Here is a 22,034-nt window from a genome sequence, read left to right as displayed (position 1 = left end):
AAAGAGCATTCTCAGTCTTCAAATTTTCCGCTTCAGCTAGGTCCATTAAGGAAAACGCATATGAAAAAGAATGTTTGAAGTTCGTTCCGAGGCTTTCGATTGGCTGGGTCCGCCATGTTGCTCCAGCACGCCTCGCCATTGGTCCGATCCTCGCTACGGGAGAACGTCATCTGCTGCTTGCACGTCGCGAGGTCACGGCTGTCTAAAATCGTGCTACTTAGTGATGCGTTCGCACTGGTTCTGTGTTCACAGGTCGACAATCGTTTAGAATATAATTACGGTTTAGTCTGGCAGCTGCAAGCAGAAGCTCAAGCATCAGATTACGATAGTGCGCCGCGCTCATCGCGAACATCGAAGACGTGCGTCTCGGACAGACTGTTCTGCTTGTAACGAAGACCATCGCGGGACGACTCTTCGTACTCGCGATCGAGCATGACGTATTTTGAAGCATCGGGCACCGTGGCCACGCACATCGCGACCGAGCTTACTGCTCAGAGACGTGGCTAGGCCTAACTCCACTCACGGCACCGATGTACAAGTCAAGTCAAGTCAAGTCAAGTGCTTTTATTTTCATTTTTTCTTACATTCATGCTTATACAGATATCTGGACCGATAGCCAGGAAAGGCTAGTATCCGGTCCAGTGTTAATAATAAAACATTCAGGTCAGTGCAGTATTTACAGTTAGGTATACAATTACATATATTAACAGACAAACAAACGAACAATGGTTTTCACAAGTGCACCCGAATAGTTATTGCAGATATGTTAAAGGTCCTGGTTCGCAAGAAAAAAGAATTTACTACACTGCTTAAAATTACGTGCGGTTTTAACCTCCAAAGGTAGGACATTCCAGATTTTTGTTCCACTAAATTCGATCACTCTTTCACCGTATACATTATAACATTTTGGTAAATTCAGATTGCCTTTTAGAGCATGTCTCGTACTGCGCGTCGGAAAACAGAACACATTACGAGGAATAGGAAAGTTAGTGCTCATAATGCTATTAGCTGAAATTGAAATCTTATAATTACACAGAGCCTTAAGCGATAACACTTGCTGTGTCTGGAAAATGTCGTGAATTATATCATTGTTACTGTTAGGATTAATTATTTTCAATGCCCTTTTCTGTAATTTTTGTAAAGATTGTAGGTATGTTTTGTAAGTTACGCCCCATGATTCTATACAATAACTGATATGGCTATGACAAAACGCATAGTATAGAGATTTGAGTATTTCACGGGGGAAATATTGTCTTGCTTTAATGAGGTGGTAACATCCGCACGCGACTCTCCTGCACACATTCTGAATATGCGCTTTCCAATGTATATGTTGGTCAAAAATGACGCCCAGATATTTAAATGTGTCAACTTCTTGTATAGGGCTATTGTTTAAGCTAATACTTATGCTACTGGTGTCAACGAGATGAATCTGAACTTTGCAGGCAAGAACGTGGCGCTAGCAGACAAGCGAAAGCGAAGAAGCCACCATGTGTTTCATCACAAGCAACGAATCGCATTGCCCGCTGGCTCCTCGGAACCGTGGATGGGCATTTTACTCATCGGCATCAGCAAGCCAGTTGCGCATCGATCGCTCGGTGGAAGCGGCTAGCAAGTTTCACACATCAGCGCCCCAAAACTCAAGAGCAAGCACACTGCACGCCGATTTATCGTCTTTATATTTATTTGCTGTTATTGTAAACCGTTATATTTATTTTCTGGAAGTTCGAATACTACTTCGAATAGTAATATTTCGGTGTGAATCGAATAGCAAACACTATTCGAAAAACATTCAAAAGTTCGAATACTCGCACACCCCCACTTTTATTATTCAATTAAGCACCACAAAAACATTTTTGAAACTTCTTGTACTCATTGTCTTACTCAAAACTTTTACAGAAAGCCAATTATAAAAACCTGTATGGCGTGCAGACAAATATGGACAGCTTTACGGCACTCGCCAATGTCTCAGGATCTAAGCGCAGAAAACGGAATGGTTATACTATCTATATTTATTTATTTATTTATTTAAAGAAACCCCTAAAGGCCCTCACTGGGAGGATATTACATAGGGGGGTAGGAAAAAAAAGATACAATGCAATAGAGGCATAGCCAGCATGAAAAATTGCAAATAAAACAAGACTTGCTTAAGTATAACGCAAAAGGCAACGCAATAACACAACACATATTGAAAATATTGAAAGAGATGTTTAAAAATGCAACGCAAAATAACAGAACAACATAATAGAATACACACACTAAAAAAAAGAGTTCATAAAATTTCGAAATGTTGCTTTCTGTTGCGATAAATCGAGGCAACTGGTTCCATTCGATGGTGGTTTTTGGAATGAACGAATTAGCAAAGGATGAAGCATCGGGCACCGTGGCCACGCACATCGCGGCATGTGATGCGTTTGATCTTGAGAGGGCGATCGCGGCGTGGAAAGATGACTAAAGGTGACTGAAAAAAGTCGTCATGAAGCAACGGATGATGATAAATTCTATGAAAAAGAGATAGACGGGCCAGTTTATGACGATGGGAAAGGTTCTGAAGACCTGCACGAGCTTTTAAGGCAGTGACGCTAGTGAAGCGAGAGTAATCAGAGAAAATGAAACGAGCAGCACGGTTCTGCAGGGATTCGATGTTATCAATGATATATGCTTGTTCTGGGTCCCATATGGCTGAAGCGTACTCAATTTTAGGGTGGATTAGAGTGATATAGGCAAGTTTTCGCACATGCGCAGGAGCATGGCGTAGATTACGTTTTAACATACCAAGGGAGCGGTTAGCAGCTGCAAGAATGTGATCGATGTGACAGTTCCAGGATAGGTCAGATTGAAGGTGAAGTCCTAGATATTTGTATGACGTAGCTGACTCGACGGGTGTGTGGTTAAGTGTATATGTGGTCGGGAGGCGGTTTGGATTTCGTGTAAAGAATACGAGTTTGGTCTTGCGGAGTGATTAAGCTTCATTAGCAGCATGATGAACACCATGAATTGATGGATTCGAGGTCAGATTGTAAGGATCGGTGGTCCTGGTCACTTTTGATGGCATGATACACAATGCAGTCGTCAGCGAACAATCTAATTTGGGAAGAAATGCCATTAGGTAAATCATTGATGAATATTAGAAAGAGCAGAGGGCCTAGCACGCTCCCTTGAGGTATGCCGGATGAGACCTGCGCCACTGAAGAGTTAGAACCGTTAACGGAAGTGAATTGAATGCGAGAGGAGAGGAAGTCTTTAATCCATGCTCAGTGATGCTACTGGCTTAGGCCACTTTGGAGCAGCTTTTGGAGCAGGCAAAATTGCGTTTTGGAGCAGCAAAACTAGCTTTTGGAGCAGGGGCTCTGCCTTGAACAATTCATTCTGAGCTGAAGAATTCTTAAAAAAAGTAATAAACATCGACCACAGCAGCGTCGACATCCGAGCCAACGGCACTCAAGCCGCGGACAAATGAGTTGTGCACTTTGTGCAAGCAGCACTCTCCTACATCTATGATCTCAGGGTATGCTTCCTGCATCTTTTTTCTGAAGCTTTTCATTGCATTAGGGCCATCCGTAGAAAAGCAAATGACATTTTTCTGCGGCAGGTCCATCATTGCTCTCCGCACTTCATTAGCCAAAATTTCCGAAGTCGCAGAGCCCAGCCGGAAAGACTGTAGGTGTTCCACAAGTCGCTGCATTTTGTTGGAGAAACGCCTAACTACAACATCAAGTTGTTGGCACCTCTGTTCAAGAAGAGGGGCCTCGTCAATGCTCACAGAAAAAACCACATCCGGCTTGTTCAGCTCGTCAAGCACAAGTTTCTTGAAATATGGCCCAAGGCCATCACAACTATGTAGGATGCCTTGAACCTCTTACAACTAAACTGCTTCGCTGTTTCGGAATCTCCAAATAACTAGGGAAACAAGGCAGTTGCTGTGTCGGCCCACGAGTATGGGATGCCCTTGAGAGTCATGCCAAGCACCAACAGAATTTCTGCGTTTGTCACGCGGTCACACTGCAAAACGTTCCATGGACTGCCGAATTCCTTCGGCCGCTGCAGCCCACCTGAAGCGTCTCAATGACGATTGGTAGCATCAATGTGCCGTTTCATGGCTGCATGTCTCTTGACTGGCTGCTACGCCATGTTGCCTACAGTTGATGCTTTGATTAAAAAAAACACAAAACGCAGTTCCTTTCGTCCGCTTGACAACACCATATTGATATTTTGGTCTCCATTTTCATCACTCTCATGGAGAAAGTCCGCGTACAGCGCATGTCGCTCTCATGGGAGAACCTCATGTAGTTAGTTTCATTTCTGAAAGTCGGAGTACACCCCTTTGGCGCAGGCTTGGCGCAGAATCGCCAAATTTTGAGGAAATGTAGCAGGTTGTAGCAGCCAGGGCACTTTGGCGCAGTCTGGCGCAATTGGCGCAGCGGTAGCATCACTGCATGCTACAACCTGGGTGTCAATGTTGAGATGCCTTAACTTAAGTAGTAATCTGCAGTGAGGGACACGATCAAATGCCTTCGAGAAGTCGAAGCTGAGTGTCACAAGAAAATCCCTTGCGAAAGCTGCGCTGCTGTTTAAAAATGACGTTGTGATCTTCAAGATAATTAATGATCTGTGAGTGAATAACATGTTCGAGGAGCTTCGAGAAGGTGCAAGTCAATGAAATGGGTCTGTAGTTAAAAGGATCGGAGCGAATGCCCGATTTGAAGATTGGTATAACTTTGGCTATGCGCCAGTCGTGAGGGATGGAACCACATGATAATGACTGCGAAAAAAATGCACAAGTGACTGGACAAATACCATAAGATAAATTTTGGAGAATTTTCCTATTAAAGCCAAGGGAATCCATACATGTAGAGTCCTTTAGGTTTGTTGTGAAATGGCACAGGGTTGACTTACAGCAACTGTTCAGAAAATGAAAGCTGAGAAAATCGAGCTCAATGAAAATGGAGCTAAAAGCTAAGAAAATGGAACTAAGAAGGAAGCTGGTTTTATTTTTCCTTGGAGAAATGCAGCTTTGTGGCTATCTTGAGCTCTGTCTGTCCTCTTTATGATGACGCCAATATGGTGGCACTGTGTCAAAGGAAAACTGTAGATCTGCATTTTCTAAAGCCCAATTTTCTCATCGTTTCTGATGACAGCACACTAGTAAAATGCCTTTTTTTTTTCAACTTCTACTGCTTATTTTGGCCTAATATTTCACCATGATGTAAATAAAACATGGTCTCAGGATTGCAGAAAAAAATTAATTGAAAAACTGAACATTTTGACCAAGTTTACCATTCCCATTGCCACGTCCCCCCTTAAGTGCAAACCACTGACACACGCCGTAACGTGCACGCATGCGGCTATGCGTCAAAAGCGTCGTATCGTGCCGGTGGGGGAAAAGGGCGCGCAACCACTGGCATGCATCAATGCTCCCTTTTGGCTGAGGCAGTGTTGCTTGATCTTTTGAAAGGACAGACTGATGGGCCAGTTGGTATAGTGCATAATTCTGAACAGTAACACAAAGAAGCACACGGACGGCGGCAGGTCAGGACAGGACACAGCGCTACATAGCGCTCTGTCCCATCTTGATCTGCAGCCGTCCGTGTGCTTCTTTGCGCTACTGTGCAGAATTTGATCTTTTGGTTTAAGGGAAGACGTGGGTTTGAAAAGTGTGTTTTTAATAGTTGAATGAATGGAATGAGATTTAATACACTTAGTCAGTTTTATCTGCAGATTCCAAATCTCTGAGTAGATTTTTAATAGCTGCATTAGAACTAAAGATATTCTAGTTCTACAACGTTTTCTATTACAATTCTTACGGGGATTTTCGGCAACTTCTTTTCGTCAAACACAAAAGCAAAGTATGCGGCAAGATTGCCAGGAAGCTGGTCTAGCTGATGATGCTATTTATTTTGTATTAATGTTGTTTACCAAATGATACTTCTCGATAATCATAAAGTGTATGAAGCAAAAATTTTTCACTCATATTTGCATCCATTTATTTTGCATTTGAAATTCGATGAAAACAAACAAATTAGCATCACCTGCTAGACGAGCTCTCTGGCAGTCTTGCCACATATTTTGTTTTTGTGTTTGACAAAGCAAAGTGGCCAAAAAGTACCGTACAAAATATGCTCTTAGAAATTTCATATCTTTTGTTCTAATGCAGATAATAAAAATCTACTTGAAGATTTGGAATCTGCAGAGAAAACTGAATAAGTGTATTAAATTCCATTCACTTAACCCAACCAATTAAAAAAATTTGTTCAAGACCCACGTCTCCCCTTAAAACTGTCCAAGTACAGCCCGGAACGACCAGCTGTCAATCGACACAAGTTACTATGTTGTCTAACATATAAAGACAGCGTCAAAATATTGAGTGTACTTCACCCACAACTGTTTTGACTATTGAAGCAATAATTGCTATAGCAATGACCAAAGTAACAACAACCATATGCCCAAGTAATCGACATCGGCACGTGTACTGCTACCGGGAACGAAAGTTAGCGTCGTTTGGGTCACAGGACACAGCCAACGATGTTTATGAGATCACCAATGCTTATGCGATCGCCTTGTTGAATTCTTTTCACAATCATGCTATTAGTGTACAACAGCAGTATAATCATCCTGTTTGTGAAAATGGTTCTGCTCCTGTTGCTGCTAAAAAAAGCAGACAGGAGTGGCATCGTCCGCATCGTTGATGGGCTTGACGTGCTCTCTTGACACGTACTTTAAGCGGTATTCACACGGTGGACAAATCCTTGGGGGGATAAAGGCAGAGACGTCAGCTCGTGAGGAGAATTCTATACAAATGTCCCCCACTCACACGGACGAGGCGAATGGAGGTGGATACCAGTGTTACCAGATTACTCTGGTGGCTTGTACCACCCATTTGACGAGCTGCTGACGACGAGCTGCAGACGACCCGCTGCGGACTGGGCACCCACTGCCGCTCTCTGCAGGAGCAAGTGGAACGATGTGGCCAAACAAGAGCCCAAAATGCTGCTATATCCCCCACTGCTGGGGGATCGTTTGTCCTGTTGGGGGAAAAGGTCCCCGTGTCCTCCAGGGAGGCGCGGGGGAGTCGCGCCCACTCACTAATTCGTGACGCTCGGATTAGTGAGTGGGCTGAACTACCTCAATTACATTTTATTCAAAGGGACGTGCGCCGAATGGGACGGCAGGAGCAACACCGCCTCGCGCCGATGATCCAGGCGGCCGTGTTACAACACAGGTGCACGAGCCAAAGATGGCCACCCGGCCAGACAAAATGATCATGATTACGATGATTTGTATGCACAGGTGAAGATGATGAACTGCACAGTCAGCACTCACAATACAATTATGAGGGACTCGACGACCTGGGTTTCTTTATTGTGCACTTAAGTACATGAGCCTCAAGCATTTTCACCTTCATGAAGACACTGAAAAGAAGCGAAACAAAAGGGGCTCACCGTTCGCGGCCTTTGGCCGACTTGGAGAGCACCTGGAGTTGCTGCTGTTGCACCAGCTTCTGCCGCTCACGGCTACGCAAGTTGCGTTGCTGAAAAACAGGCACAGCCTCACCATCAGCAACACCTCCTTCGCACACGCACATTTCCATCGAAAACAAGTGTTACAATCGGTTACACTGTCTATTTGAAAGGTTCGATCATGAATAACAATAGATCCCATCCACCTTCACACATTTAGAGTAAAAGATCATTCGTTTGCAATTCATTAATTCAAATTTTCTCAATAATTTGAATGTGGAAGTGGTCCCCCATGGTTATTTGGAACTATGCACCGCCAGCCGGCTCTTGCACCGTTGCTAATTTTCCACTCTAAATTACAGGTGGAACAACTTCCCAGTCACCACCATCATCGTTCTTCAATAACTATTGTTATTGACACCTGAGCAATCACATCCTAAAATCTCAAAGGTCGGAAATTCTAAAATCTCAATGGTCGATGCCTTGTATGAGAATGTTCATTTTTTGAACTCGTTGATTACATATGCATCCACATCAATATTCCGCTGCGGCACACATGGAGGCATGCACGTTCATGCATCTATGTCCTACGTTTAGAAAACAAGCAACAGAGTTACACGACTGTTAAAACCTGCAAAGCTGCATTGATACATTGTTCGGGCATCTTTTGGAGAAAGAGAACACCGAAGGACCGCAAAATCTGTCCCTGCAATATGACCACAGGAAATGGCAGTTGTCACTGGTGCACGGAGGCAGACTGTTGCTGCAAGTTTAACATCACCTGTCACAGCTGCAAGAATAGCTCTGCTATGAAGACTTTGTGCAAGAAGCTGCACTGCCATTCACCACACACAGCAAGAGCACATGTGCAACAACATAGCTCATGTAGAAATGAGTGGCAACGGCAATTGCACGCTTTACACACTCTTCAAACTATCGGCTATGTTCCCAAGTGTAGTCTTGCACAGCGATAGTGAGTCAGTTCGTCGCTAGCATGCAGGTAGAAATCAAAGCGCCTTTCACTTGTCAATGCCTGCTACGGCTGCCTCGCATTGAATCAAAATGAAAAGCATCTGCCATCCCAGCACAAGCACCTCTTGGACAATACGAGACTAACAAAAAAAAAATTCTGACAACCAATTAGCGAAATCTTTCCTTTTTGTATAGAGCAGTTGGACAGTGGAGCAATTTTCAAGATGCACATCTATCACAGGTGCACTTAAAAGGTGCACCACCAAATAGCTCAGAATCGCTGTCGAAGATTTTTGAAAAATTAAAAAAACAATCACAGTGATGCTGCCGAGGTCTTCCGATTTGTAGAGCAATCACAGTGATGCTGCCGAGGTCTTCCGATTTGTAGCAATTTTTGGAGCAGCAAAATTTTTGTTTTGGAGCACTTTGGAGCAGGCAATCTAGTGATTTGGAGCATCTTGGCGCAGTAAAATTTTCGTTTTGGAGCACTTTGGAGCAGGTAGTCTTGCAATTAGCAGCATCTTGACGTAGCTTTTATTGTGATAGCAATTATATGGACAGTCTCAGCTGGAAAATATCCGTCCCCGTCGCCGTCATTCACTGTATAAGTATGTATACATATAGAAAAGCCACAAAGAAAAATAATTCATAAATACTTTCCGACGCGCGGAATCGAACGGGCGACCTCCTGCTTTGCAGCCCGCCGCGTTAGACGTTAGGCCACGAACAGCACCGTCTTTCAGCCTGCTAACGGCGAACTATTTATATACACCACTTACACCAGCATGCTTTCCGAGTTACCACATAGATGGCGTGATGTGCGCACGCGTGGCGTGCTTGAAAGATCGTCGCCCCGTTCCTGCAAACGCCATTGCTCTTCGCCCTACAAGGCGTGGTCACCTTGGTGCGCTTATCACGAGGAAAGAAGGGGGCGGCTGGCGGGGGGGGGGGGGGGGCGAGCGGGGGGTTGTATGTCTTGTGCTTTCCCCGCGATGTGTGCGCTGAAGTCACAGCGTACAAAGGTCGCTTCGACGCTGCAGCGGCCGCGTATGCGAAAGGGGCGCGCTGTTCAAACCGAAATAAGTAACGACTGGGACACTTTGTTCGTGCTCGTCCTGTGTGTACCTGTTCGTTCATTTCGTGCGTCCTGCTTTATGTTTGAGCAGTGCGCTTCCAGTGTCGAGCTGCGACGCATGATAGTTCGCGCTCGTCCTGTGTGCGTTCTTTTCGTGCGTCCTTTGGGCTCGAGCGACACGCTGGCAATTTCGAGCTGCTTTCCGTTCTTCGCGTTACATTCCAATATATTGCTATTGCATTCATTGCTTCGCCGTTGCGGCGAAACTGACTTTTTTAATTATGGAGCACTCGGAGAAGCAAGCTGCATATTACCCTCAAACACCTTAATTAATTGACACTGAAGTGAAACAAAGGATCTGTTATATTGATGAAATGCTCCGAGAACTCTAATATCATTCATTTTCGCATAATATGTTTTTAATAGAAGAGAAAATCACGGTGAAACTTTCATTTTTAAGTTTCGCGCTGAAATTTCCGCACGTGACGTCACGAATTTCAATGAGTATGTTTCGTATTTTGGCAACATTGGCTCAAAGAAATTTCCTGAAACTTGGTACGTTAAGCTTTTAGCCATCTCAGAGGACAATGTACTTCATATTTGTAAAAAAACAGCCATTTGGGCTAGTTGGTAACGGTTCATATCTTAAAGCAAAAAGGCGCACTACGGGAACAAGGACATAAGGGAGGAACCGACGACACAAAGCGCACACTCGCAACTGAAGGTTTATTGAAAGAGTACACATAAATATGTTACAAAAAAAGGGCACGTGGTGCAATTTTCCTCGCCGAAACAAAACAAAACGAGATGGATATCCCCTTAACAGATCATGAAGGCGCATGCGTCTATACAAAAAGGAAGTTCGAAGAAAACCGGACTAAAGAAAATTCAAACTGCATGGGGGGGGGGAGGACAGGGGAGAGAGGAGGGCAGACAAGTTTAATGCAGTGTGTTGATCAAGTATGAATACTCTATCTCTGTTATGCCGATATTTACTGATTAAGAACTACGGAGGGCCTAGTAAACGCCGTCAAACTCTGATGTCATGGCGTTTGATGCGGGAATTGTAACGTGGTGACGCCACCCAAATTTTCTTTTTGCGCGTTTTCTCGCTCACCAAGAGTCTTCTCGTGGCAAGTGTGGCGATTTTGGAATTGTGAAAACGTAATTTACTAATATGAGAAAAATCCTTTTTTTCTTAAGTGTCCCTTTAATATGGAGCTCTGATAAAGAGCTACATAAATGTTTTTATGCACTGCAAGTCTCATGGAGAAAATGCTCGCAGGAGTAATCAATATCACTGAATTAAAACGGCACACTATATATATACAGTCGCCGACCGTTTATTCGGACGCCGAAAATTCGGACATGCTCGTTTATTCGGACACCTTCGCGGCACCGCCACTCGTCCCGTTGAAGTAATGTAAACTCACGACCGAAAATTCGGACGCCCCACAGCCCGCCGTTCGATTTTTCGGACTCCGGCTGGCTGATAGAGTGCGACGTTGAACGCCATAACAAGCTGTCAGCAATTGACAATATTTTTACTAGGTTGCCAGCACTGAAATGTTGCACTGCCTATAACTGGAGATCGTGCCAGTGTCAAAAATCCACGCAGAAGTTACCGATCATTACCGATCTCGAAGGCTATGTTTGTTGGCTACACGTAACGGTTGTTTTTTTTGGCTTTAGCCAGTCACGTATCCATTGAACGGCTAACACGGCCAAACAGCAGGCCAAGCCAAGCCAAGCTTGGAATCGGCTCTGTGTGGCCGTGTGGCGTTTGAGGTGAATGACAGCGCGTACGAGTACGACGTGGATCCTAATTCGGACAAAGAGAGTACTACAACAGATTACAGAAGCGCTGCAACATCAACTAGACCAATGTCGTTTCCTTTTGGCGTGTGAGGGTTTGCGTTCTCACATGTTTCTGTGGCTAGGCCTGATCTGCATCCCGAGCTTTTTGTCCTGCTCGTGCGAGGCCTGATCTGCTGAAATTGCTCCGACGCTGCCCGTTTCATGTGCGCCGTCGGAACTAAAGAAACGCTGCAACTACAAGGCCCTGACGATGGCGAAAAAGGCGGCGATTATTCACCAGGTGGAAGTTGCTCGGGAGTTTTCGCCGAGTTGGGCGACGAGATCATCCATCAGCTACTCGAACCAGCGCATGTGGACAGTGACTGCCTGACGACGCACCTCCCACACCACAGACATCAAATGCGGATTTAGCGTAGGCCGTTGCAGTGCTATTGCCGACCATGAGGGGTGGTCAAACATTGGCTGAAATACAGGACGACTTGGTCACGCGTAAGCGTACATGTGTAGGCGCACACTAACAAGTTTTTTCCGGCCGCTGGGCCAATAAATGTGCTTTTTTCTGGTGAATCCTTTTTTTCGGACTCCCGATTATTCGGACTTTTCAGCAGTTCCCGCCGAGTCCGAATAAACGGTCGGCGACTGTATATATATATATATATATATATATATATATATATATATATATATAAGGAATGAAGGAAGAAACTACGACTTTCGTTGGTTTGGCACTGTATATTTTCACTAACGTTTCGTCTGGTGGACCAGACTTTGTCAAAGTGTATATATATAGTATGTATATATTTATTTATTGACACTATAACACAAAATTAAGGCAGTCATACAGTTTGGAGGTTGTGGAAGAACTTCTTGAGCCATTTTTTTTGTCGCAATCAAGAACATCGAATACTGCGTATATCAAATTATATTTAATGAAATAACACTTCAAATGCAATTATATAGTTGTCAAAATGCAGGGCTGCTGCCCCAAAGCAATACTGTTGAGGTTATGAAACATTACAGTTTCAATCACACTTAGCATCGTTCACACGTTGGACTTCTCGAGCACACAAGTACTAAAGGTGCAACAGCTTTTGGTTGATGTCTGCCAGCCTTGTCATGTTCTCGGTAAGACTGTCATTTGCCTCAGCTAGAAGCAATTGGCCGCATTCTATATCTTCCATATTCTTGTTGGCCAGGCCTCCTTTGATGAGACCCTGTGCACGTTGGAGCATTGCTCTAAAGGCTCTAGGTGCCCTTCTAAGCACCGTTTTTCTTCTGGAAGCTTCCCCTTTTTATCAGTGACTGAGCTGTTGTCAGCTGAAGCCTTCCGTTTCAGTCTTTCCTTGTTGTCAGCCTCCGGCTGGAGTCGGTCCAAGTATTTTTTGTGCGAATGTTTCACAGCATTAATTAGTTCTAATGTTACTGGAACTAGGGAAGCATCACTGTCACATACCTGCCAAGTTTGGAGAAACGGAATCCGGGAGATTTACTCAACTGGGGGGGGGGGGGGGGTATAAAATATTTCGACCGCGGGAGGAGGGGATATAAAGTATGCCGACCGCGGGGGGGGGGGGGGGGGGTACTGCGATATCAATTATATGTACATTAGGCAGTTTTAGAACAGCGTACACAAAGCTTTGCGCTGGCTTTTAGCGCAACTGCGCCTGCGCGTGCGTCGTACGCTAAGCGCTTGCGGGCTTCCGGTAAGTGACGGAAATAGCGGGCCGCTAACGCTAACTTAGCGTACGCAATTCTAAAACTGCCTGTCAGCGGGATTTTGCGGTCGCCGCTGATCTGTAGAGAGTCCAAACAGATAACATCGCTTACGCATCGTCTGTTTCACGTGCGAGTAAATGCGCGCTAGCGCTAGGGACGAACGCGGTTGAAGCAGAGATGAAACGACCCGGCCGTCACCGTCACGCGAAGGGCACATGCGATAACATTGCTCCGCGTGCGAGGCCTGTCGTCGCTTGCTTACCAGTTATTTCGTCGGGCAAGGGACCATAAGGGGCGCCGTTGAGACGGGGACGGTCGCGAGCGCTGGCGAACGCGCTATCTCGACAGACATCGGCTACCCTTTTAAGTGCTGGACTGCGGCGCAAAGTGCACAGCTACTTCATGCGCAATGAAACTGAGTTGAACCTTTCTACCATCGTTAAAAAGAAGAAGAATCCTTTCTACTACGTGGCCAGACAACCTTGCTTATGTGGCCAGACAAAGCACTGGACGCGCGGGGCAAAACTGGATTTCCGGGAGATTTCTCTATGACCCGTACAACCGGGAGAAACGTTCAAAATCCGGGAGTCTCCCGGGTAATCCGGGAGACTTGGCAGGTATGCTGTCATAACGCTTCAAATAGCTCTTCACGTGTCTGATGCCATTGAGCGTTACGATTCCGAGATTGACACGATTTTCAATAATGCGCCTATTCTCGCTGAATCCCCGCTCGCAATCCGCATTTCCATGTGGCAGAGAGACCAAGGCACGGATAAATACGGAAAGCAGTGGGTATTTGTTAGCCGCTAGCACCGAAGCCCAATAAGTGTTGACGCTGCAGCTGCTGGAAGCAGCACCTTCATCCGGTGACTTACAGTGAAGACAGTGCCACTCATCCACTAGAGATGCCACCTGTTCGCTCTTGATCATATGGGGCACACTTGCGGCAACATACTTTATGGATTTAAGTCTCTTCTACTACTAAAGGCAGGGCCGGATCGAGGAAACGTAAATGAAAAAGAAGTTTGTTGTCGAGTGGTAGTTGCTTTAATAAGTGTCGCACTGTTGCAATGTAGAATACCCGAGCACGAACTTTGAATGATCTTTTTTTCTTCGGGACTCCAGCTCTGAATTTCTTGCTCAGTGTCGAATCCAATTTCTGGAGCCTGCTTGAGCCCTTCAGGAGCAGCCACATCTAAGCATTTAAGCTCAGCTGCGCTCATATTCTTGAAGACTTCGTGCCTCATAAAGCGGCCTAAAAACTAAGACAAAGAGACTCGGAGAGTACGATGTGTATGAGGGGTTCCTGCCTTTGGAAAAGTACTTGGAATCCAGTGAACAGCTCAGCTGTGTTCCGCAAAAAGAGCATTTTGGCTAGCAATTGCTTGTCAGCAAGTGCTGCGGCCAGTCGTCTCTGAAGGGCAGAGCTTGTTGGCCTGGTGTCAGCTGCACGGTGAAAATACGCCTTTAGCGCATCATACTGCTCGAGCACGTGCTCTAGGCTGCACTGAAATGTGAGCCATCTGTTGTTTATGTGGCTTAAAAAAATGTGTTCCCGAATACCAAGGTCTTTTTGCTGGCTGTTAAACTGTGAAGACCCGACAGCATGCTTAAAAATAATAATACACGTCCATCACTAGCAGCTCCACATCTACACCAAAAGCAGTAAGGCCTGTGCCGAAACAATTATGCACTTTATGGAGATTGCACTCTCCAATGTCCAGAATATTTATGTGAACAGACTCCTTCAATTTCTTCTTCACACTTTTCGTTGTATTGGGGCCGTCACTGAAGAAGCAAAGTAGCTTTTCCTTGGAAAGCTCCGTGATGCTCCTTTCGATGCAGTCAACTATTATATCTGCTGTAGCACGGCCCAGGTTGAACGACTCCAGGTGTTCGATGACAACCCTCTGTTGCTTCCTTGAAAAGTAACGCACGAGTACATCCAGTTGTTGAACTTTTTGTTCAGGTTTGGGTGTCTCGTCGATTTGAATAGAATTGTACACATCTGGCCTGCTAAACTCATCAACGACTTTCTTCTTGAAATATGGCCCTACTCCATCTGAAATCATATAGGATGCTTTTATTCTTCCACAAGAAACCTTTCCAGCAATCTGGGAGTCAGGAAACATTTGGGGTAATATCTTCGTTGCTGTGTCAGCATAAGAAAATGGAATTCCTTTAACAGCTAATGACATGGCAAATAATGCTTCAGCTCGAACGACACGGTCGTTCAGTGTAGTGATTTCAGCAGCGTTACTGAAACTGATTGTAGGCTGGACAGACTTCAGTGGTTTCAACTTCCCGTCAGCATCACAGTGCTTTTTTCTAGCTATAAGGTGCATCTTGGATGAAGCATGCCTTGTGACAGCAGACGTCCCATGTTGTGCACAAGAGATGACGAGGTCGCATAAGACGCATTTAGCTTTGAAGCTCTTCAGGCCCCTTCGACACGAAGACTTGACAATATCGCTGTTGCTGTCCACCTGCTCCAGCACAGACTCGTTGAAGCTCGTGAGTCGTGCTGCAGACAATGGGAAAGGTACTTAATCGCATTTCAGCCCGACAAGAGGAGCATCAGTAGAGATAGCAACGTATTTTACAAATACAGGAAGTGTCGTAGCTTTAAAGGGACACTAAAGGCAAAATACAATTCGGCGTGGACGGCATGAAATACCATTCCAGAAACCTTGTAGGGCTTGTTTCAAGCCAAGAAAGTCCTTAGCTTGAACGAAAATCACACTTTAGTGTTCCGCACACTGTTAGCGCAGTTCAAACTACCCACCTATCAAGGACTCATGACGTAAGGCTCCCCAACGCCGCTTTTAACGGGTGCTATGCCAGCACCTTAGATTATCTGGCAACAGTGCGCCTACATCAGAAACGCACGCAATACTTCCCGTTATGCTTACTTTGCTGGCCTCTGCTGATTGCATTGTAATGCGATGTTTTCCGCGGAAGCGCTTGACACTCTGACACCGCTGCGTAGTGTCGGGAAGCTGCACGCGATCCGGCCGTCAGTGTGGGAATACGGGCGTCTCATGCGTGCGTGTGTATTTGTGCTGGCGCCGCTCGGTGAGCCTGTTTAGGCCGCTGGTGCACCGAGCCGCCGAAATGCGACACAATCAACCCATGTATACCGTGAAATCTCTGAGCGCAGCCTTCACTTTGTAAAGGCATTTATTGACGGCTGGATTGACGGCGACGATGCACAACAGTCACAACAGAGCGCAGACTCTCACGAGCACGAGCACGAAGGGACGTGCTCTCCGAGAAGAGGCGAAGGGGGCGACCCACTAGAAGGCGCTCGAGAGGACGGCCCATTACAGCGTTCCAATGCTTCTCTACAATTACCCCGGGGACGAAAAGGGAGCCGTCTGGCGACCTTGCAGCCGGTCACTATGAGCGGATCATGGTAGGGCTTGAGGCGCTCCACATTGACAATGTCGCGCCCTCGACAGCGCATGTCCGAAGATGGGTCGATGGGTTCAAGCAGGTAGTTGACCGGGGATGTGCGTTCTACGACACTGTAGGGGCCTTCGTATTTGGGCAGCAGTTTGGAAGAGAGGCCAGTTGCAGTGGTAGGGACCGAGAGCCATACGAGCGCTCCAGGTAGGAACGTGGGTGCAGAAGTGTTGGTCTCCCCGCGGATGCTCTTCTGCCGCTCTTGGTCATGCGTAGTAAAGGTCTTGGCAAGCTCGCGACATTCCTCAGCAAGTCTGGCTGTGGCAGAAATAGGCGCACTCTCAGATAGATCCGGCTTGTATGGAAGGATTGTGTCGATTGGGTGCGACGGGTGCCTGCCGTACAATAAAAAAAATGGTGAGAACCCAGTGGTGCTTTGAGGGGCGGTACTGTAGGCGTAGGTGACGAAACGCAGAATGGAATCCCAATTTGTGTGATCGGCGACGACGTACATCGAGAGCATGTCGCCGAGCGTGCGGTTAAACCGTTCCGTGAGCCCATTCGTCTGTGGGTAAGCAGTAGTTCTGTAAGCAGTAGTTTTGCGGTGAACAACGTTGCACTCTTTGAGGATGGCTTCGACGACTTACGACAGGAAGACACGGCCTCGGTCGCTGAGCAGCTCCTGGGGTGGGCCGTGGCGCAGCATGAACCGGCGGAGCAGGAAGGAGGCTACATCGCGCGCTGTAGCCGCTGGGAGGGCGGCAGTTTCGGCGTATCGCGTAAGGTGGTCTACAGCGACGATGGCCCAGCGCTTAGCAGCCGACGTCAGAGGGAGTGGCCCATACAAATCGATGCCAACGCGCCCAAACGGCCGCTCAGGGCAAGGTAAAGGTTGCAGACCTGTGGAGACTAGTGCGTTGAAGTTTTGCGGCGCTGACAATCGATGCAGGAGTGAACGAACTTCTGCACGTAGCGGTTCATGCCTCGCCAAAAGTACCGTTGGCGAATGCGGTGTTATGTTTTCGATACCCCAGAGTGCGCACACTGCGGATCAGTGTGGAACGATTCGCATATTTCAGAACGCAGATTGCGGGGTATTACTAGTAGCCACTGGCGGCCGTCGGCGTTGTAATTGCGTCGGTGGAGGAGGTCGTCGCGAACGGCGAAATGGTGGGCTTGACGACACAACGCGCGAGAGGATGGTATGGCCGATGGATCAGTCAGCAAGTCTGTCACTGAAGCAATCCACTGATCCTTGCGCTGTTCGGTAGCGATAGTGTGAATGTCGATGGAAGAAACGGCATTGTGAGACATTGAGCTGTGGGTATTGTCGTCAGGCAAGGGGGAGCGCGAGAGAGTGTCGGCGTCAGCATGCTGGCGTCCGTTGCGGTACAGCACGCGGATATCGTAGTCCTGTAGGCGAAGTGCCCAGCGGGCGAGGCGGCCTGATGCGGCCACGATGACAGCCACTGTGCCGCCTGCACCGATCCTTCTATGGCAGCCCAAGGAGCCGCCAACCTTCCGCAGATCGTCATTCGAAGACCCGGAAAGCTGGCTCAAAGCCTACGAATGAGTCGCCATTTTCAATGCCTGGATCAGGGAAGACAAGCTACGGCATGTCTATTTCGTTTTGGAAGACGCTGCTTGGACCTGGTTCGAGAACCAAGAGCGAAGCCTGACAACGTGGGACATTTCTCGCGCCAGGTTCCTCGCCACGTTCACGAGCATCGTCCGCAAAGAGAGGGCTGAGGCTCTGCTCAAGACCAGCGTGCAGATGCCGAACGAAAATGTAGTGCTCTTCGCAGAAGAAATGACCCGGCTGTTCCGCCACACTGACCCCAATATGCCTGAAGAGAAGGAGGTTCGTTTCCTCATGCGAGGAGTAAAGGAACAGCTCTTCGCTAGACTTATGAAGAATCCACCGAATACCATGCAGGAATTTCTCTCAGAGGCAACAACAATAGAAAAGACACTGGAAATGCAAACCTGCCAGTACAACCGCTACTTGATCCAAGACAGCGCGGCGGTTCAAGCCGTCGGCTCCGACGATCTGCACGAGACCATAAGGGCCTTAGTGCGCAAAGAACTTCGTCGAATGTTCCCGTCGTGCACAGCCTCAAGTTGCCTCGATCGCCGACATCGTCCGAGAGGAAATCCAGCAGTCTCTGGGCACCCCCGAGTCAGCGCAGCCACAGCTGCAAGCAATGAGCTATGCTGCTGCAGCCCGACGCCACGCCTCCCCCCCCCCCCCCTTCGCCCACGTCAATACGCCACGCCGCCCCAGCAGTTCCGCCGCCAGGCACCACCACCGCCACCACCGACGTCATACCGCCCGCCAGCCGGCCCGCGATACACACCGAGGAAGACCAACGCTTGGCGCGCCCTCGACCACCGCCCAATATGCTACCACTGCGGAGAAGCTGGCCACACTTACCGCTGCTGCCAGTACCGACAAATGGGACTGCGTGGTTTCGCCATTGATGCGCCGCGCCCACAGCGGGGTGAACGCCTACACGACATCGCCGACTACCCCGCGGAGCGCAGTGGACGCCCCGAGGATCTTCCCGATCGCCGTCGCCAGGCCACCATGTCTCTCCCCAACGCCGACCATACACTGGCCCAAGCCGGGCCCGGTCACCTAGCCCGTATCAGAAAACTAAGGGCAGCTACCGATGGAGGTGCAGTTGCTGTACGACGAACTACCGAAGATCCTCCGCCGCCGACGATGACGCCATGACGAAGCCTTAAGAACACGATGCAAACTGGACGGAGCGCTGACAACCAAACCGCGCGGCCGGAAGAAGACCTGACGACCCAACGGGGAAGCAGTGGAACAAATCGATGTAGCCATGACCCGACGCCACGACCTAACTGCAATGGGAGACGACTAACTAGCGACCTCGACGTTCTTATCGATGGCCACAGTGTCACAGCTCTCGTCGACACCGGAGCCGACTATTCTGTCATCAGTGGACCGTTCGCCACGAAGCTGAAGAAAGTTAGGACAGCTTGGGAAGGCCCCGAAATACGGACAGCTGGAGGTCATCTAGTAACGCCGGAGGGAGTCTGCACAGCAAGACTCACCATGAACAACCGGATTTATCCCACGACTTTCGTAGTCCTGCAGCGTTGCTCGAGAGATGTCATCCTTGGCATGCACTTCTTAAGCCTTCATGGTGCAGTCATCGACCTGAGATCCAAGTCAATAACACTATCCACAGAAAAAGCACTACTGCCGCACACTTCTCCTGGAAAGCACGCCTTGAATGTGCTGGAAGACCAGGTCACGATTCCCCCTCGCTCCAGCATCATCATTTCCGTCGGCACTCAGAAATCAGTAGACCTGGAAAGCGTCGTCGAAGGCGACCAGCACCAGTTGATTAACCGCGAGATTTATGTCGCCAGAGGAGTAGCCGAGTTGCGGGGAGGGAAAGCAACAGTGATGCCCATGAATTTCAGCAGCGAGTATAAGCACGTGAGCAAAGGCACAACGGTCGCCTACATCGAAGAAATTGTGGAAGCCACCAATGCTTTCACCATCGCCGATTCTTCCGAGCCTACACCGACAAACCAAGTTCCTCAACTAGCTTTCGACGTCAATCCCAGCCTTCCGATAAGCAAGAACGGCTCAACACCCTGCTCTTGAAACACAAGGACTGCTTTTCGTCGTCATGAAGAATTCGGCATACCCCAGTCGCAAAACATCGCATCATTACAGAAGAAAGTGCCAGACCACTCCATCAGATGCCGTACAGTTTCAACGCGAGAGCGCGAGGCCGTAAAGAAAAAAAGTCAACGGAATGCTGCGCAACGACATCATCCAGCCGTCCAAGAGTCCGTGGGCATCACCCGTAGTTTTAGTGAAAAAGATGGGTGGAACCCTACGTTTCTGCGACGAGTATCGTCGCCTGAACAAAATCAAAGAAGGACATGTATCCTCCCCCACATATAGACAACACCCTGGATCGACTCCATAGCGCAAAGTACTTTTCGTCGATGGACCTCAAGACCGGCTACTGGCAAATCGAAGTCGATGAGAGAGACCGAGAGAAGACTGCCTTTATAACACCAGACGGCCTCTTCGAGTTCAAGGTCATGCCCTTCGGTCTTTGCTCGGCGCCAGCGACTTTCCAACGTGTTATGGATACAGTACTGGCAGGCTTGAAGTGGCAGACTTGCCTCGTGTACTTGGACTACGTCGTCGTGTTTGCCTCAAACTTCGACGAACACCTCCGGCGCCTTAAAGCAGTACTTCAAGCAATCAAGAGCTCCGGACGCACCCTGAAGCCAGAAAAGTGTCGCTGTGCGTACGAGGAGCTCTTGTTCTTAGGCGACGTGATTAACAAGTTTGGAGTTCAGCCGGACCCACGGAAAACAACTGCCATCGCTGCCTTTCCGCCACCCACCGACAAGAAGGCCGTACGCCGATTTCTGGGCTTGTGTGCCTATTACAGGCGTTTCGTCAAAGGATTTTCAAGGATCGCCGAGCCGTTAACGTACCTCACAAAAACCGACGTTGAATTCAAGTGGGGAACGGCAGAAGTCGAAGCATTTCAAGAACTGAAACGACGCCTGCAGACCCCGCCGATACTTGCGCACTTCGACGAATACGCCGACACAGAAATGCACACTGACGCAAGCAGCGTAGGGCTCGGAGCCGTCCTAGTGCAGAGGACTGACGGACTAGAAATGGTCATCAGTTATGCTAGCCGGTCGCTATGTAAGGCGGAAGCCAACTATTTCACAACAGAAGAGGAGTGCCTTGCCATCATCTGGGCTACATCAAAGTTCCGCCCCTATCTTTACATCAGGCCTTTCAAAGTTGTGAGCGACCACCACGCCTTGTGTTGGCTAGCTAACTTGAAGGACCCTTCAGGTCGCCTCGCACGGTGGAGTCTGTGACTTCAGGAATTTGACATTACCATCGTTTACAAGTCCGGACGAAAACACTCAGACGCCAACTGCCTGTCCCGTGCCCCTGTTGACCCAGCGCCACACGACGACCAGGATGGTGACTACAGTAAAACCCCGTTAATTCGGACTTCACGGGACCAGAGAGAATGTCCGAATTAACCGAGGGTTCGAATTATCGCGAGTACGATCAAAACACTAGAAAAATGTTTCTGCCACCACCAGACTTTTATTTCTTAAAGAAGTCTGTGATCGCAGTTTGCTTCGCGGAGGCAACGTGCAAGGAAATCGCAATTTTGCCAAGTTCCTGAAGGTGGCTGTCCGCGCACACTGTGCCGCAAAGCGGCGGTCTAGCTGACGCAGCCAGGCTTGAAATATTTCGGCTGTCATCCAAGCCTTTCTATTAAAGCGGTAGTCGACAGGCAGCTGCTTAATGTTCTTAAAACATCTTGGCTTCGCAGCCTTTCCTATCACCAGCAGCGGCAGCCACTCTGTGCCAGTCATGTTCGTAGCCAGAAGAACCGTCACCCGCTCCTTACTCTGTTTCCCGCCGACGCACGGGTCCCCCTTAAACCCAATCGTCTTGTCAGGCAGAGCCTTAAAGAACAGCACTGTCTTGTCAGTGTTGAAAATGTTGCACGGCTTGTACATAGAAAGGCGTGCGGAAAGTCCGGAACGCCAGG

At 48.0% G+C, this 22,034-nt stretch overlaps 1 protein-coding gene across 1 annotated transcript in view; it reads right to left on the bottom strand.

Moving 5' to 3' along the window:
* The window catches only part of LOC119400584 (eukaryotic translation initiation factor 3 subunit D), a 118,748-nt gene that overhangs the window by 21,432 nt on the left and 75,282 nt on the right, over positions 1–22,034 (bottom strand). Inside the window, exon 4 of the mRNA XM_049417729.1 lies at positions 7,437–7,525. Within this exon, the coding sequence (XP_049273686.1) occupies positions 7,437–7,525 (89 nt within the window). The remainder of the gene's footprint in view (positions 1–7,436; positions 7,526–22,034) is intronic.

This window comes from Rhipicephalus sanguineus, chromosome 7 (genome assembly GCF_013339695.2).
Source record: "Rhipicephalus sanguineus isolate Rsan-2018 chromosome 7, BIME_Rsan_1.4, whole genome shotgun sequence".
NCBI lineage: Eukaryota > Metazoa > Arthropoda > Arachnida > Ixodida > Ixodidae > Rhipicephalus > Rhipicephalus sanguineus.
The sequence above is the reverse complement of the archived record's forward strand: the minus strand, read 5'-3'. Positions and strand labels throughout refer to the sequence as shown.